Raw genomic sequence first — 17,781 nt, 5'->3', positions numbered from 1 at the left:
AGTTTCTGGGACATGGCATATCGTGCGTTTTGTGTGCCGCCGCCGTTATGCTGCCTGTCTACTTGGCTCTGCTGTGTCAAGTCTTCACTCTTTGCAATCTGCTACCTCCCATACTTTCTTTGCATTCATATGCCTCCCCTATCCCGTTTTGTAGGTTTCTGCATGCAGAGTTGTCAGCTGCCGCCGATTGGCCTTCGTGGGTTGATTACTGTTGATTGCTCATTACTACTCCAATTACACTGCTTCCGCATTTCCTCATATTCTCAACATCACCTTCCTGTATCCAATGTTGTTTGCGGGGCGAGCGTCACATGACTGGGTTAAGGGAACATAGTCATCCTCGTGCACATGCACCTCTGCGCGCATTGTGTGCTCTCAGCTCAACTATTTCCCCACACGCCGGTCCTGCAGCTGTGATGTGCAATGTACAGCCCAGGTTTGCTAGGCTCCAATGTGCTTCCTCCTACAGTGGCACACCCCTCTGCAGGTGACATGTATTCCCTCTGAGCCACTCCTCGGTGTATTACCGCTGTGCCGTTTGGTACAGCCTTACGCCGGCGGGGTTTTGCGATTCAATATTATCTGCCTCATTTGCATGGCATTGACTACTAATTCATAGTTACCGCGCCGAACACTGCCGCGACTCCTTGGCAACCCTTGCACCGTGGATGTGGCTTTCCATGCATACCATGGTGTATTGTGGTTGTGAAGCTGATGTGTATTACACTGCTCTTTTATGACATTGTCATATTATTTCATTGTTTAGCACCTTCCGCAGACATGTCCTGGGGTTCTGCTGTGAGTTTCTGTGGACATACCATTTATGTTATTATTTACATGTTGTGCATGTTTTCTTTTGACATTCTCTGTGTCTTTCGCCATTGGCATATGGCAACAGTGTGATACCTGACGTTGACAGCCTTCCGTTACTCCTATGTTATGTTTGGGTAAATGTAAACCTTTTTTTTTGGTTTACATTGCCGTGCCCTTATGCTACGCCTGCGCCACTTCGTGGATCGCTATATGCCTTCATTTGCATGGTGCAACACCGCACATGGGGTGTTTAGCATACCTACGCCGGAGGCGGCGCAGATCCGGCGCACGCCGGTAGTGCACGTGGGATTGGATCGTACCTGAGTCGCTCGGCGGCCATATTTGGCGTTGTAACGCCTACGCTATGCGTCCGCCTGGCGCAACGTTCATGAATCCCGGGGATTGTCTCCTCCCACCAAGCAAATGTAATGTAATATAAATGTATACAGTAAAAGAAAAAATAAGAAAACATTTGTGGTGAGAGGGAATCTGATTTGTTTTGTCATTACCTGTTTCTCCCCTCATTTTGAGTTGTTCTTTTCATAACATACAAATCAGTAGCAGTTGTGGATATCCATTGTGGTTTATTTTGCAGAACATCTGCCATCTTATACTATTATCAATGTCTTTGCACCAAACAGGTGGATGGCTGGGGACCATTCTATAGACTTTGTATGAAAACTGAAAATAGTATGATTTTCTTCTATAAATATATGCTCTCTACTCAATTATTTATTTATTTATTTGTCTTTGTTTACCGGAAAGTCTGACTGGGTAATAACCATTTTCAGCAGAGGCCCAGGAAGAAAAGTTCCATTTGCTTACACTGCATTATACTAAGTTCCAGTCAAACACAGAAGTTACATTTTTATGTACATTTATACATGAACAACAGTTACATTTCTATTTACATTTATACACACACAGTAGTTACATTTAAACATATACATTCTAAGATTTTACAGAGGTGGACGTTAAAGAGAAAGCAGATGTGCAACTTAGTGGATTGTAAAGGCAACCGTTAGTATAAAAATTGTTTTGTCATTTCAGTAAGAGATTGAAAATGTTATGTTTATAGATTCATAGGTTAGTACTAAGCTAAATGCCCTTGCGAGCCATTTTAAGCCTAGCCAATTATCCCTTGTGAGACTCAAACCCTGCACCTTGTGTTTGTAAAGCAAACACCTTAACCATTAGGCCATCCTCCCAACCCTTAAGGAAAGTATTTGGATAGCATTGTACAGTGAAAAGGTTTAACCCTGTGGTGAGCATGTACAGAATCAGGATTGGATAAGATGTTTAAGCAGTGGTTTAAAAGTACCAAGTTTTTCAGAGAGTTTTATTTGCATGGGGATCCTATTCCAGGGTTTAGCAACATATTGGGAGTAGAGTGAGTCTCCTGCAACATTATTTGGCTTATTTGTCAGTAATAAGAATTTTTTACTAGAACGGAGGTCCCTTCCTGGACAGTAGGGTAATACATTTTGTAGTGCAGGGTATTTTTCTGGATGATAAATGAGTGTGTGTGCTGTAGACAGTTGTGAATATGCTAGACATTTGTGCAGTTCAAGCCAGTTTAATTGCTTTAAGCTAAGACAATGGTGGGTCCTATGAAGGAGACTGGTGACAAATGTAGTTATTTTATTGTTGCAGGAGGCAAGTTTCTTTGAATCATTGCTGACCAAAAGCTAAGCACTTTTCTCTTTTAGACACATGATTGCCACAATTACGACAGTTGACTATGAAGCTAGGGGAGGATACATTTTTTGAGTTTGCTTACTCAGTCTTGTGCTTCAGTGAGACTGTATGCACTCTGGAATTTGCTAGAAAGCTACAGGGTTTACCAGTAAGTGTTACAGGGTTCACAGTTGCTGCTATGTGTATGGGCCTATTTCTTTTAACCACATGCTGCGTACTATCAACAGGAACACTAGAAAATACTGGAAGCATGCATTTCTCATTTGTAAGCATATCTGTGTGCTTTTCTGTGAGCTCATATATCTGACAAATCTCAATGGCCTTATTCAAAGTCAAATCACTGTCACAATGCAAAATCTTTCTCACAGCATCATCTTTAATACCACACACAAGTCTGTTTTTTATCAACTCATCCCTTAAATCACCAAATCTGCATGTTTTAGCCTTATTTCTCAAGTCAGTTATATATGCTGCAAGTTCTACTAGGCTTCTGATCCCTTGTGTAAAAGTGTTTTTCCATCATAATATTCATTTGGAGGTTACACATTTCTCTAAATTTACATTTTAAGCACTCAGGGGTCTTCCCCTGATTCAGCCAGTGCCACTATATGGTGGTTCCCCCCTTCCCTGCAAACACAGCAGGTACATACACAAATGAACACAATTTCTATGGCTTCTGAACCAGCTAAATTAAGCAGAATAAATGCCTTTGTACAGTCATCTTTATTAGAAAATGCAGCTTGTATGAAAATATTGTACTCTTGCTCAAACACTCTCCAATTCTCTGCAATATTATTATCAAAGACAAGTGGACATGGTCTACAAAAGCCTTCAGCCATCCCAACAAAGTATGCTTAAACACACTGCAAATATGGCCCTCTTAATTATATATGAACATACACACACACCAGGTACTTGTAACAACATTCAAATGCACAATAAACTCTGTGAAATACTGTACTTTGTGAAATATGCTTTGAAATGGCTATATTTTGCTAAATAACTGTACTGTAATACTGCACAAACTTGTGAACACTTTGTATCCCCCGGATATCTTGAATAGCTTTAATTCATGCGAAAAAGTAGCTCATAGCAAAAAATGCAGTAATTTTCTTTATTTTATACATTTTATGTGATTCGAACTTTGTTTCAAACATTTTTGTAATTATTTTGAATATTTTTTATCAATATGTTGCAGTTTCAGACATTTCGTTTAACTAGAAATTCATTTTGAGCATTCTGAGTGCTTTGTTTTATATTCTTTGAGTAAAAAGTTTTAGTACCTGGAATTTGTTTCTGACCTATTTTGCGAGTTGTACATGCAGTAGGGATGATCCATTCCTCTGTATTCCTCCAACATTAACTGAGTGCCTCTTGGTCTTGATTCTGGATCCCATTCTGACACCATGTCTCTAGTCTTGGCTTACAATTGAAGATGAACAGGTGGGGTAGTTCGTTTATATGCTTTGTTACATAGAAACACATCGGGATGGATAGCAGCAGTACATAACAACAAACTGATTAATTGACAGACTACACAGACATGTATGCTTACATCTCAACAGCTCTCTACAAAATGGCAGTCAGGCTCGCACGTGCTCAGTATTTATACACTTGTGTAAGCCCATGGAAAGCTTCTTAAAGGTATGCATACATATTGATCTACACTTAACCCAAATTGGGTTGGGTACAGTGTTTGGAGGTTTCCTATGTGATTATTGATCATTTCCATGACAATTCTTTCCATGGCTTTACTAGTGAGACTTACAGGTCTGTAGTTTCCAAGGTCTGTAGATGGCCCATGTTTGTACAGAGGGATGACTGCTGCTGCCATTGACAAGGCACAAAGCCTGTTTGGAGGCTATAGTTAAACAGCAATTCCAGATGGCCAGATAGATCTCATTTCATGCTATTTAGAAGGCATCCTGGGATATTGTCTGGGCACATTGATGCAGTGTTCTTGGCCTTAAAGACAGCATTAAGGACCTTTTTTCTGGGTTTAATTCATATAACCTCTGCCCCGCCCAAACACACACACGCACATATAGATACCTATACACAGGTCCCAAATTGTTTAAGTTGCTGGTATCCTCTGTGAATGTAAAATATTCTGTTACACTCACACAATACTATGTCTTATGGAAAGAATTGCCACTTTGTGCAAAATGGGGACCAGAACTCTGTATTTGATTTTATCACCAGCCATTGTATGAACACAGAATCACATACTTATACGTTTTCTCAAACACTACCTATAAAATATGAAAAAGGAAAAAAGGTTTAATAAACACCAATCAGAATTTGTTCAGTCCTTTTCTGTAGCCTCAATTTGATTTCACAGTTTGGAAGTTTTAAAAGTTGTCATTAAACAGTACAGTACAGTACACAGGGAAGATTTAATAAACAGAACAGTAGATTTTAGCCTCCAGTAATGGGAAAAACTGCCAAATAGGGAGCATTTTATTGTATTTCAAGAAGAAAAGCACTTTAAAAAATACAGTTTTCATACACTGATGTCACTGAGAAAAAAAAAACAGTAAACTTTAAGCTTAGTGGGGTCAGTGTAGGAAAAAAAAGTGTTGCATCCATAGACTTTAATGGGAGCATCACCTCATATGTGCAAAGGTTCTCCACTAAAGTGTATGGAAGCAACACGCATTTCCCCAAGGCAACATCAAAATAGTAAATGCTATATTTATTTGGGCTGTATTTTTATAAAAAGTTTAGAAATCTTTTTATTAAAAAAGACCCCAAATACATAACTATAGACAAGTGTAAAAATGCTTTATGGCACTTGTCTCATCAAATCCATCCATCCACAACATCTTTCTCCCATTTTTGCACATGGGGTCAGGGTGTCATTTCAATACTGACAATTATCTAGATCCTTTACACTCTTGGGTTGCTAGCCCTGACGCGGGTTCATTGATTAATTCCTGACTTCCCTTAACTCTTGCTCCTCCTTCAAAACATTATTCTGCATATATTATTCCTACAAACACATCAAATGCTGCTCTCTCTCTCTCTCTCTCTCTCTCTATATATATATATATATCTATTCTAACATGGGGAAATTACTATGAGGGAAGTTGCATGCATAGTGCATTAAGGCAGAAATGAAGTAATGAATGAGAAAAGCCATCAGGAGTGTAAGTTATATCCTTATCCACTACTCCAGATAACATGCAGTTATGCAGCAACCTTCCTCCTGAAAAGAATACACTGTGATACTTGGAATTACCTGGAAAACAGCCAGTGTTTATATTACGGACGTAAGTAATTGGACATCTGGCAGCAATACAACTGTATAACTTGCTTTATATTTCACTTAACATCCAAGCCCTGCTGAAGTGAAACTGTGTTTTATATGAAATCTGCTCAGCCTTTATAATGCTCAGTGAACTGAATCACTAGCATAATTTGCTTGTTTTCATGCAGACAGCATGCCTCAGTGGAGATTAAATCTATAGAACCAAGACAACAATCTAATACACAGCACTTTTTACATTTCTTTTAAAATTACAGCTATGTATTTTACAGACTGCATCCTAATTCCACATGCCTGCTCTGTCTCATGTAAAAAACATAACCTGAAACTCATTACAAAAACCTAAACTCAATGTTATTTTTTTATAAACTCTCTCCTACCACAGTACAGAAAGAGGTGCATCTGAGAATAACACTTACCTTTAGAACAGACATGCCTAGCAGGGCAAGGCTCACACTGGGAGGGGTCCGACAGGTTATTGAAGTTTGTAAAGGTTCCAGGGGGGCATACATTGTCAGGATTATGAGCACTGGCTGAACCAGGAGGACACGTGTAGCTGTGAGAAGACAAATGTAAATACAGCTTATGTTTACTTATTCTACGTATAAAGTATGTTAGTCTTATAAGGATCACATTAAATGTAAGTAGACAACTGCAAATTCCATTTCAACTTCAAGTATGGTAAAGCTCTTTTTAGTTGCAGTTTAAATTATTTTAGAAAATATTTTCTTTTTAAATGTAATCTAAGTGATGGCCTGGGTCTACATTGCATGGTCTAAATGAAGATCACTTTTATCTAATGGAAAGGTCAAGAATTAGAGAAGAATTTCAGCATTACATATTTTATATTACATATTGTAGGCTTTCATATTTTCTGCTTTTACAATATATAACAATTTCAAGAACACATCTGGTGAATATTACTATCAGAGAAGTCGTCATATAGCGAAATATCTGTTAGCACCTCTGTGTACAGGATACGCCCTGTCAAATGATGAAAATTTTCAAAATTTAGGACAGTGAATCTTGTAGTGTGGAAACAACTCTATTAATGTGAGATAACTTGCCATATGACTACATCTACTGCAATAAGTGCTCTGCAAAATAAACCTGTCATTCATGTTCATAGGTCCATAGGTGTTTACTAGGCTAATGACCACAAGGCCTTTTTAAGCCTAAGCATGCATCCCAAATCTCTGTCAAGTTCTGAAACCCTTAATAGGTGTAAGCATGGGCCAGGGAAATTAACCATTTACAGGTTACCTATGTCCATTAGAGACATAGGTGCCAAACCAGGGATGAATATCCGGTTTCCCATCCAGTTGTCCAAGTTGCACTTGAATTGGGTTAAGGAGGAACTCTGCTTCACATGGATGGGGAGCCTGTTCCATAGACGGGGTAGTCTCTGGGATACAGATCTATCTTTCCAGCAGGTCCTATTTATGTCACAGACAAGGTTTGGACAGAGATGCCCAAGAGTTTGGCTAGCATTTACTGGTAATGTTATTTAGTGCCATTCAAACAAAAACATACTCACATTTATAACTAAAAGTCTGTCAAAAGGCTGTAATCTACCTTGCTATACAGGCAGTCCTCAGGTTAAGGATGAGATCAGTTTTTTAGTCTGTCCTTAAGTCAAATTTGTATCTAAGTTGAAACATGTAAATATGGTTCTTATTAAATGTCACTTAGTCAAACGCTTGCCTCAGTCTAGTATTTATTTTACTTTTGTTTGCATTTAAAATACTTTAGAAACACCTTCAAACAAAAAAAATTTAAATATAATACTAAATACTGTAGCTATGCTTCCTTACTTCCTATGAGCTATGCTTTCGTACTTCCTATCAACAAAGCTGGTTTAAGACATCTTGTTATTAAATGCAGTGTTTATGAGGACTTTTTCACACACACACAGACTGAAGTTAGAAAATAATGACAGACATTTGAGTTTCAGAATTCATACCCTTCAGAAAATTAATGCTAATGCAAAACCTGTTAGTCTATCAACTTTCTAACTTTGTAAGAGCAATATTTATTACAGTTGTCCCTCTTTTTTGGCATCTGTCCCACTTTTATTTATGCCTTTGTGTACATTTCTTGCTTTAAGAGCTTTAGAGGTATGACACACGCACACACACACACACACACACACACACACACACACACACACACATACACACAAGAGCACACACACACACACACACACACACACACACACACACACACACACACACACACACACACACACACACACACACACACACACTCTTAAACCTACTTTACCTATTCCCTAACTAACCTCCTTCCCTTATACAACTGCCCATCTCTTAACTGCTGCCAGGGGATTGGTCCCTCGCTCTCACTCTTCACTCTCTCTCTCTCTCACACATACACAGTCTCTTCCTCATTCATACATGCATTCACTGACACATCACTCTCACTCTTCTGATCTCTCACACACACAATCACTTCCTCATTCATACATCCATTCATTCACACATCGCTCTCACTTTAATTCTCATACACACATTTACTTCCTCATTCATGTCTGCATTCACTCACACAACACTCTTACTCTCCTGATCTGTCTCACACACACACACACACACACACACACACACACACACACACACACACACACACACACACACACACACACACACACACACACACACACAGTAATTTCCTTATTCATACATACATTAACTCACACATCATTCTCACTGTCTGCCGAGCTCTCACGCACACAGTCACTCCCTCATTCATACATGCATTAACTCACACATTGCTCTCACTCTCCCGATCTCACACACACACACACACAGACACACCCACAGTCACTCCCTCATTCATACATGCATACACTCACACATTGTTCTCACTCTCCCGATCTCTCATACACATAGTCACTCCATCATTCAAACTTGCATTCGCTCGCACATTGTTCTCACTCTCCCGATCTCTCACACACACAGTCACTTCCTCATTCATACTTGCATTCACTCACACATTGTTCTCACTCTCCTGATCTCTCACACACACATCACTCCCCCATTCTCTCACACACACATCACTCTCCCATTCTCTCACACACACAGTCACTTCCTCTTTCATTCCTGCATTCACTCACACATAGCTCACACTCTTCCAATCTCTCTCTCTCTCACACGCACACACACACACACACACACACACACACACACACACACACACACACACACACACACACACACACACACACACAGATTTGGGCAGCTTTAACAATTTTATTTATTTATTTTTTTACATTATTTCTGACATTGCGGCAGCCGGATCATATCTATGGGTTGTCCGCATATCAGATGTCCATAACCCAGGGACTGCCAGTAGTATCAATCCCCACAAATCCAATACCTGTCAGTTCCTCAGTTATACCAGCTCTGGGAATGTCTCCCAACGAGTAGATAACCTGTGCCTGGAGTCCTGCTTGTACAGGCACAGGCCTTTGGGATTAGAGGTATGCTGAACAACTATTCCCCTCAGAATAGGCGCACCCATCTTCTCTGCCCACATTGTCCAATACTCAAGCTACAAACTGAACTTGGATCATAAACAGGACATTATCCCTTTATGCCACAAGGCTGGCTGAATAGTCTTTTTACTGATAATTTTATCATTAATGAGGACAGAGTAATTCAGAGAATAAATATCAATAAAATAAACATACGTGAAGTACTATACAATATTAACTAGATATAAGAGTAGGTGATCTGAATGAGAATGTTGTATAAAATCAAACAACTAATTCAGTCAGTAAATCTTGAAGTTTGATATGCAAACACACTGCTGCAGTTCTGTGAAATTCTAAGTTGCTCAGCTATCTATAAAGATTCTCTGAAACATAGTCCACCTGTTTCTCATTGGCCTGTACTTGGGAGTGAGCATAAGAGTTCAAAGTGGTAAAATTTTACTTACTTTTTTGAAAAGTCACATTTCGTTTGTGACATTTTTTTTAATAATCTACACATCATTTGAATAAGCGTTATTCTCTTTTTACTGAGGATAAAATCACAGGTATTACATTTTCTGTTATTATTTTGAACTCACTGCCTTCTTTCCTGAAATGTGACTTCCAAATGGTTATACTTCTTCCAAGTCATTCTGCATTACAGAGAGTGAAGGAAGGAAAATTCCTCAATACCTCAAGATATACAAGGCCAGTTTGGAGGAACTCCATTAGAAATGAATTACTGTTTACAAGTATACAGTGTTAGAATATTAGAAATATATAAACAGGGCTGCAAAGGTGGCAAGTGAAACAAGACATTTGTAAAGTTTTTAATGAAATGCTAAACCATGTCTTACAATGGATTTTCAACAAGTTAAGTTATTTACAATAGTGTAGACATCAAGAAATTGCCTTCTATAAGAAAGTAACAGCAGGATGCGTATTGTAAAAACTTAAGATTTACATGACTGCATTTCAAATAATCAGCTTTCAGCAGAAAATATTACTTATTGGTGGGGGCAAGAACTTGATTTGCAGCAGTGAGGATGTATCTGTGGGGACCTAGATGGGACAATATAACAAAAGGGGGTATATTTCTGAAGAAATTTATGAAAATATTTGGTATGGAAGATGTGAATTCAGTAGTAGGAACTCATCACGAATTTACATATCATTCCGTAAGGTACAATAACTGGACTAGACTAGACAGAAATTTTACTTCACAGCAACATTTGCATTTAATTGAAAGCTTCGCCACACATACCATAAGTGTTTCAGATCATGCACCAGTGACTGCTAAGATAGAAATGCAGGATAATGAAGTAAAAATGAGACGCTGGCACTTCAATAGAAAGGAATTTAAGGAATGGGTAGTGGAAATTATTTAAGAATTATTACAGAAGATGGAAATTTCTTCAGAGGTTATAGGCTATTTTTTATTGAAATGAATCTGTATTGCTATTTTTATTGCATTGTATATCTTTGGAGCTTCTCTCCCCGGTCCTCCGCTGAAAAAAGGCAATAGCTTAGCCGGACACTCCTGGTCAACAAATGTAAAATAAAATAAAATAAAAAAATCTAGCTAGTGAGGGGGATAAAATGAAAGTGGAGTTTAAAAATAGGGGAGAAATAAAAGAAAAGAGATGTTTAACAAGTAACAAGAATTGTTTAGAGGGGGACTTTCCAGATAGCTGCACATTAACTAACAGCTTAATTACACCTATCCCAATGCGAAAACAGAAATTTGGAAGAGAGAGCCAGTAAACTTGTATTTTGGGGGTAAATTTCAGTAACTGGCTAGTAAGCGCACTGCATGGATGTCAGGAAAAAAGAAATCCAGAGAACCTGAAAGAAAATCAACAACAAAAGGTGAGGAAAAAACACGGACTGGGAGGAATTCTGTAGCTGTTCATCAAAAGCAGTACAAGCTACAGCTTTGGTACAAGACATGACTTCCAGTAACCAAGAGGAAAAAAGAAGTCAAATGTACTCAGAGCTGATTAAAATAAATAAAACACTGATGGAGTATATCAATCAAATAACAAAAGGCTGGAAAAACCGGAAGAAGCTTTAAACAGATTTTCAGATGAGATGATAAAACTGCACAAATCAGAGTTCGAAATGAAGCAAAGGCTGGCTGAATATGAGACTGTTCAAGAAGAGATGTTTCAAAATATAATAGAATTAGGGGACAGAGCATGTAAAGAAAACCTGAGATTGTCTGCTCTACCACTGAAGCTGGAAGGAACAGACATGTATTAATTTTATTAAGACACAGGTGGGCAGCTGGACTGCTTTTCCATAGCAGGAGTTGTTAATTGAATGGACATATTGTGTGTGTGTGTGCTCCTGGCCTGGCCATGAGAAAGCAGCCTAGACCTATGATAGTGGAAATGTAATCCTAGCAGTGGAGAGAGTTGATTCTGGTAAAACTGTGGCAGAAGGACAAAGTACTAAAAGTGGAAGACAGTAGAGTGTGTAAGATGGTTTCTCACTGTGCACTGGGCAGGGAGAAGGAGTGAATTTATTCTACTGGTCGGGGGGGGGTGTTGAGAGGCGGGTGTGAGGTTCAGTCCACTGTGTCCAGGCTGTCTTCAGGGTGTTCTTTCCTGGAGGGACAGAATCATTTTTTGATGCAGGGCATGCAGGGGAGTAAATGCAAGGATTTGTCCAGCAAAGGATGAGATGTGAAACAGAGGGAGATTCTGCTTCTTGTTCTTCTGGCAATTAAGACCATAGAGAGACTATGCCAATGAAAACTTTTCCAATGTTTCAATGGAGGGTGCTTGGGAGACAGCAAAAAGCACAAGGGATAACTAGAAGAACCAAGAGTACAAAGCAGAGAATGGATTTAGGAGATAGAGAAAAACAGGAATAAAACCAGCAACTCAGAAACTGACAAATAGTAGTAGGATTCTAGAGTATTAATTATATTTGTGAAACATGACAAAACAAGAAAACCTGGAAATATTAGGCTTTTTTCACTTTGTTATACTCAAGGGGGCTCTAAAGCATATGCTCTACTTCATGTTATTAATGTCTGGAAGAACACTTAAGAGAGGGGAAAAGGAGGGATAGAGTTAAAGGTACGTAAAACAATTTTTTTTTCTTAACAGTAGTAGTTTTATAATGCATGACATAATCTGTGTGCTATAAAATGTTCTCATTTATTTTCAGGTGTGATGGAGATACTAAAGTAAACAGGTTGCCCTGTGTTTTTTTTTTCTTCTTCTCTATTTCTTCTTTTCAGTTTTAAGAAATGTAGGCATCACAATGTAAGTAAAGAAAAAAAAGTCTGTTCAAAAGAGCATGCTACAATAAAGATTGATGTGCTTTTTCCCATTCTTGCATAGTGAATGACTGGTAGTAACAAGTTTTAAGAGGAAGCAAATAGATAAAAAAGAACATTGAATATAATAAGGCTTTCCTGTAGCAAATAAATAATGATTGCAGAAGCTACTGTGTATCTGGTTCTCATGTCTCCATGGAGACAATCTGATAAAGAGCAAGAAAAACAGAATGCTTCTTTTTTCAATGACTAAGAGATAATGTTTCTGAAAACATTCAAGTCTTTTCCCAATCTGGGAGAGCAATAAAGATAGGACAAAACCAGACAGGACTTAGTGGAAGAAAAGGCTGTACAAAATGCATCTTAGCATGTATAACCTTCCTTTCAGGTTAACCCTAGCATGTATAACCTTCCTTTCAAATTAACCCAAATCTGTCAGCATGGCTGTCAGTTTGGGACAACTGTTCCTATTAGGAGGGTAAAACGTCAATATTTGAAGATGTACATAGTTTCTTTGTGTTAGTATTAAGTTAACAGGCTGTAGGGGTATATTGGGGATACATTTGTTTTTTGTTTGAGGGCTTTCAATAAAACAAAAAGTTTTGTAAGATGTGACACAGGCTCAAATGGATTTGACAAGAAATAACTGTATAAAAGATCAACCTTCCAAACAGTGTATGCATACAATACAAATGCTGGAACTAAACACTTAACAAAAAGCTGTTACACATAAAAGACAGGAATAAGAACTTTTTAACATAATGATGCTTTCTATATTATCTTTAAATGTAAATGGTCTCCCAGATATATACAAAAAAGAAAGTAGTGCACTATATTAAAATATGTAGAGCACAAACAACTATGCTACAGGAGACACATTTGGAAAAAAATGTGTGAATCTGATAAAGTTGTTCAGGATGGTTATTCAGTGGAATACATAGGACAAAGGAAAAGAGAAGTACTTTTATTAATTGCAAGAGGAGCTCCAATAGTGATAGAAGAGGATAAAAATATAATGATAGATTTGTAGTGCTAAGGGGCTACTGGCAAAGGAGGAGAATTACATCGGCATATATTTATATTCCACCTAAAACTGCTATAATGGAGCTTAAGAAAATTCTGGGAGAAATAATCAGCTGTCAGCAAGGAATATCACTAATAGGTGGGGACTAAAATTTGCTTTGCAGGAGTGAAGATGTGTCTGGGGGCCCAGAAGGGAAAATATAACAAGGAAAGGTAGCTTTTTGTATAAATTTATGAAAATATTTTACATGGAAGATGTGAATTTAGTAGTAGGAGTTCAGAGTGAATTAATATGACTAATATTCTACACATCTAACATTCCAACATCCTTTCCTATAACTGTGCTCATCGTCATATCACTATAATGCAACTACCCTAAACACCACTTTAAAATAAGGTACAACTATTTTAACTACTGACTATCTCACACAGATCTTTGGACAGTTATCCAAAGACCAGACTGTATTCCATGCAAAAATGCTTGTTCTCCTCTGCCAATGTTTTAAATACTTGTGAACAATTACAACTACTTATAACATAAAAATCAATCCTTCAACAGATTGTATCAATTACCAAAGGCCACACTGTGGTGCAAGTATTATCTCCATATATTTTTGATTTTCTCTGAAAATGTCTAAATATTGATACATGTGTCTCTTCTCATGAAACTGTAAATGTTAGTTATGATTATCGGTTGTACTGTTGGAGCTTTTCTTCCCGGGTGTCTGCTGAAACCAGGTTCTCCCGACCCAGATGGACTATCCCAGTAAACAAATGTCAAATAAATAAAATAAATAAAATAAATAATATATTATTCCCCAAGATACAAAAACTGGGCTAGGCTAGATAGAACTTACATTTCATAGGGACATGTACATTTAATTGAAAGTTTTGATATGCATCCAACAACTAAAATGAAAATGCAGGGGAATGAAATAAAAATAAGACACTAGCACTTTCCCTTCTATCTGTTGAAAAAAGAGGAGTTTATGGAATGGCTTGTAGAGATTATTCAGGAGTTATTAGAGAAGATAGACATTTCTTCTAAAAAAATATAGCAAGGGAGTGGGACACAATTAAAGTGGAGTTTAAAAATAGGGTGGAAATAAAAGAAACACAGATATGGTTAAGAAGTAACAAGAATTATTTAGAGGGAATGACAAATGTTAAAGTATTACAAAATAGGGAGAATCTCATAGAAGAGGAGGAGCAATTGCAGAATGCTAAATAGAAAGTAAGGGCTTACCTAGATAATATACACAAGTTCCGAAAGATTGCCGTTATGCAACTGTTTTTTGATAATAACTCTAGAGCACAAAAAAAAGAGGAAAAAAGACCAATAAAGATCTGGAAGGTTTTAAGAGGAGGAGAAGCACCAACGTTCTGGAAAAAAGTGGTGGTAGCTGCGATATCTAATGAGGGTAAAGACCAATCATATCCAGCTTCATACAGGCCCATTTCAATCCTAAACCATGATTATAATGTGTTTATGTCTACAATGGCTAAAAGAATGGCAAAGGTGATGTCAAAATTGATAGATATGGATCAATGTGGTTTTGTGGAGGGGAGGCAAACATCTGACAACAGTAACAGAAAATTGATGATTCATAGAGAAACAGAACATAAGAAAATACCATTGTTGTTGGTGGGTCTTGAGGCAGAGAAAGCATTTGGCAGAGTAAGCCGGGAATTTATGAACAGGGCAATGGAAGCATTTGAACTTCCTGATAAAATTATAATCTGATTAGAAGACTATATGAGGGATCGTATGAAAACATTAAAGTGGGTGGGTTCTTCTCTGATAATTTCTGATTGAGCAGATGAACCACACAGGCGTGTCCTCTTTTCCTGGATAAAAAGAAAACAGTACCAGTACACTGATGAAGAATCAGCTGACATATATACTACAGCCGTGGTGAATTAGCTCATTTTTTTATTCCTTGTGTCCTCTTCCTCTTTGATATTTGCATTATATCTAGAACTACTGGCAAAAAAATAAGTGACTCAGAAATTAAAGGTTAGAATTGGTATGGTAGTCAGGAAAAGCTCGCTCTATTTGCAGATGATATTATTTTATACCTGATAAAGCCAGAAAAGGGCATTTCAGTGCTGTGGAACATTTTAAGGCAGTTTAACATCCTTTGTGATACAAAATTTAAAACAAAGCCAATAGCTGTAAATTATGCACCCACACATGAATTGGTTCAACAATATCCATATTTATGGGGACATGATAAAATGAAGTATTTAGTAGTATGGATTAAAATCATTCTGGTGTGGCAGTTAAGGATATGTGGGAAGAGACTAAACAAAAGATAATACAAAAACGGAGAAATTGGAAGCTCTGTTATATGCATATGGATAGCAAGCTGCAAGGTGTTACAATGTTTTAGTCCCTTTAGTGGTATACACAGGTCAGGCATATTTTTACCAACCAGAGAAGTTGTGGACAGCAATTAATGAAGAGCTGAAGGATAAATTGATTCTTCCAAAAGAACAAAGGTGTTTTGGGATTACCAGATCTGAATGGTTATTTCAGAGCTACACACTTAAGGCTCCTAAACATAGCACAAACAGAAACCTGTAATTCAAAGTGGAAAGGGATGATGATAAAACACAGGGGAAGCTCAAGAAACAAGGAGATTTGGGTGCAGATCCTTAAGGAGGATAACAATAACCATACAGAATATTATATTCATAAAGTAACAGAAAGTATTCTAAGAACTAAGCCAACATGGGAATGAAGAAAGGATGTTCTGCTGATAGGGATGCCTTCAGTTAGGGATACAAAAAAGCTGGAATTTATTGGAAAAAATGACAGAAGAACCAGGGAGCAAATAATTAAAGAGGGAAAGGGAAAAGAATGGGAAGAGGCCAAGAATTTGTTTGGACTTGCCTTCTCTAGCAAGGAACAATATCAGAGTATAGGCAAAGAGAAAGAAACAGTGGGAAACTAAGCGAAAGACCAGCAGTGGTATAGTTTTTAGTAGAATCTAGAACAAAAGCTGCTGTTAAAAAAGGAATAATTAGTAGAGCATATAAAATATTGCATGAAGACTATAAGAATCAGTCAAAGGAGGTTAGAAAGGATTGGGAAGAGTGATTGGATAAACAATTTACAAAGAAACAATGGGGGATATATGTATGTCTCCAAATATGCAACAAAGTCTAAAAGATTTAAGATCTTTGCTTGGAAGTGTTTACATAGGTATTTTTATACTCCAGTAGACTCCAAAGAATTTTTCCTCAGGTAGACAGCAAATGTTGGAGATGTGTTGGGGAAGGAGGAGATAATTGGGAACATATTTTTAGGGAGTGGAAAGTGTTGGGAGACTATTCCCTGCAGACTGGTCTGTCAGAGGTACTGGGTGAGCAAATTGATGTAACTAAGGAAATGAATTTTTTGAGATATGATACACAATAGGAATTACCTAGATATAGTAGAGCCTTGCTGAGTCTAATTTTGATGGCTGCCAATGAAGAAATTGTTAGCAAATGGAAATCAAAGTCTAATCCAACTGTACTAGAAGCTGTGAATATAGAAACAGAGATAAAACAACTGGAAATGGGATTTTTAGAAAAGGGTAGGAGCAAATTACATGGAAAACAAATGGGAATTGTGGGAACAATACATACAGAGGAAGAATGAGATTTAAAAGAAGGCAGAATCTGAATGAGATATGTAATGTTTGACAGTGACTGAATAGATTATAAGTGATGTATGTTTGCAAGTAAAATTGTCAATATGATTTGTGATGTATAATGATCACAAATAAAATTATGTCATTATGGTTTGTTTATATAAATGTATGATTGCCTATGTCAAACTTGATAATTTAATAAAGATGTTCCTTATATACAAAAAAATGCTTTTGAGGGGCTGACAAAGGTGAAAGTATTGTAGAATAAGGGGAATCTTACAGAACAATAAAAAGTGCAACTGCAGAGTGCTAAAGAAAAAATAAGGGAGTATCTGGATAATATTCATGAGTTTGAATGATTGCAGTTAAGCAACTGTTTTTTGGTAATAACGCCAGAGCAGAAAATCCTTTAGTACAATGACTTAGGCAACAGGATGAAGAAAGGGTTGTTGCCAAACCTAGGGAGTATTTAACAAGAAAAACAACCAGAGATTCCGTAGAAGTATTAGAGATATTCTGGAAATTTTATAAAAATGTGTATAAAGCAGAGGAATGTGGAATT

At 37.4% G+C, this 17,781-nt stretch overlaps 1 protein-coding gene across 1 annotated transcript in view; it reads right to left on the bottom strand.

Moving 5' to 3' along the window:
* LOC122809546 (neurogenic locus notch homolog protein 1-like) overlaps positions 1 to 17,781 on the bottom strand; it is a 2,715,638-nt gene that overhangs the window by 1,757,418 nt on the left and 940,439 nt on the right. Inside the window, exon 11 of the mRNA XM_044081127.1 lies at positions 6,199 to 6,335. Coding sequence (XP_043937062.1) covers positions 6,199 to 6,335 — 137 coding nt within the window. The remainder of the gene's footprint in view (positions 1 to 6,198; positions 6,336 to 17,781) is intronic.

The sequence above is a fragment of the Protopterus annectens genome, chromosome 8.part0, assembly GCF_019279795.1.
Source record: "Protopterus annectens isolate FY-2018-M chromosome 8.part0, PAN1.0, whole genome shotgun sequence".
Taxonomy (NCBI): Eukaryota; Metazoa; Chordata; order Ceratodontiformes; family Protopteridae; genus Protopterus; species Protopterus annectens.
This window is presented reverse-complemented; position numbering and strand designations above follow the sequence as displayed.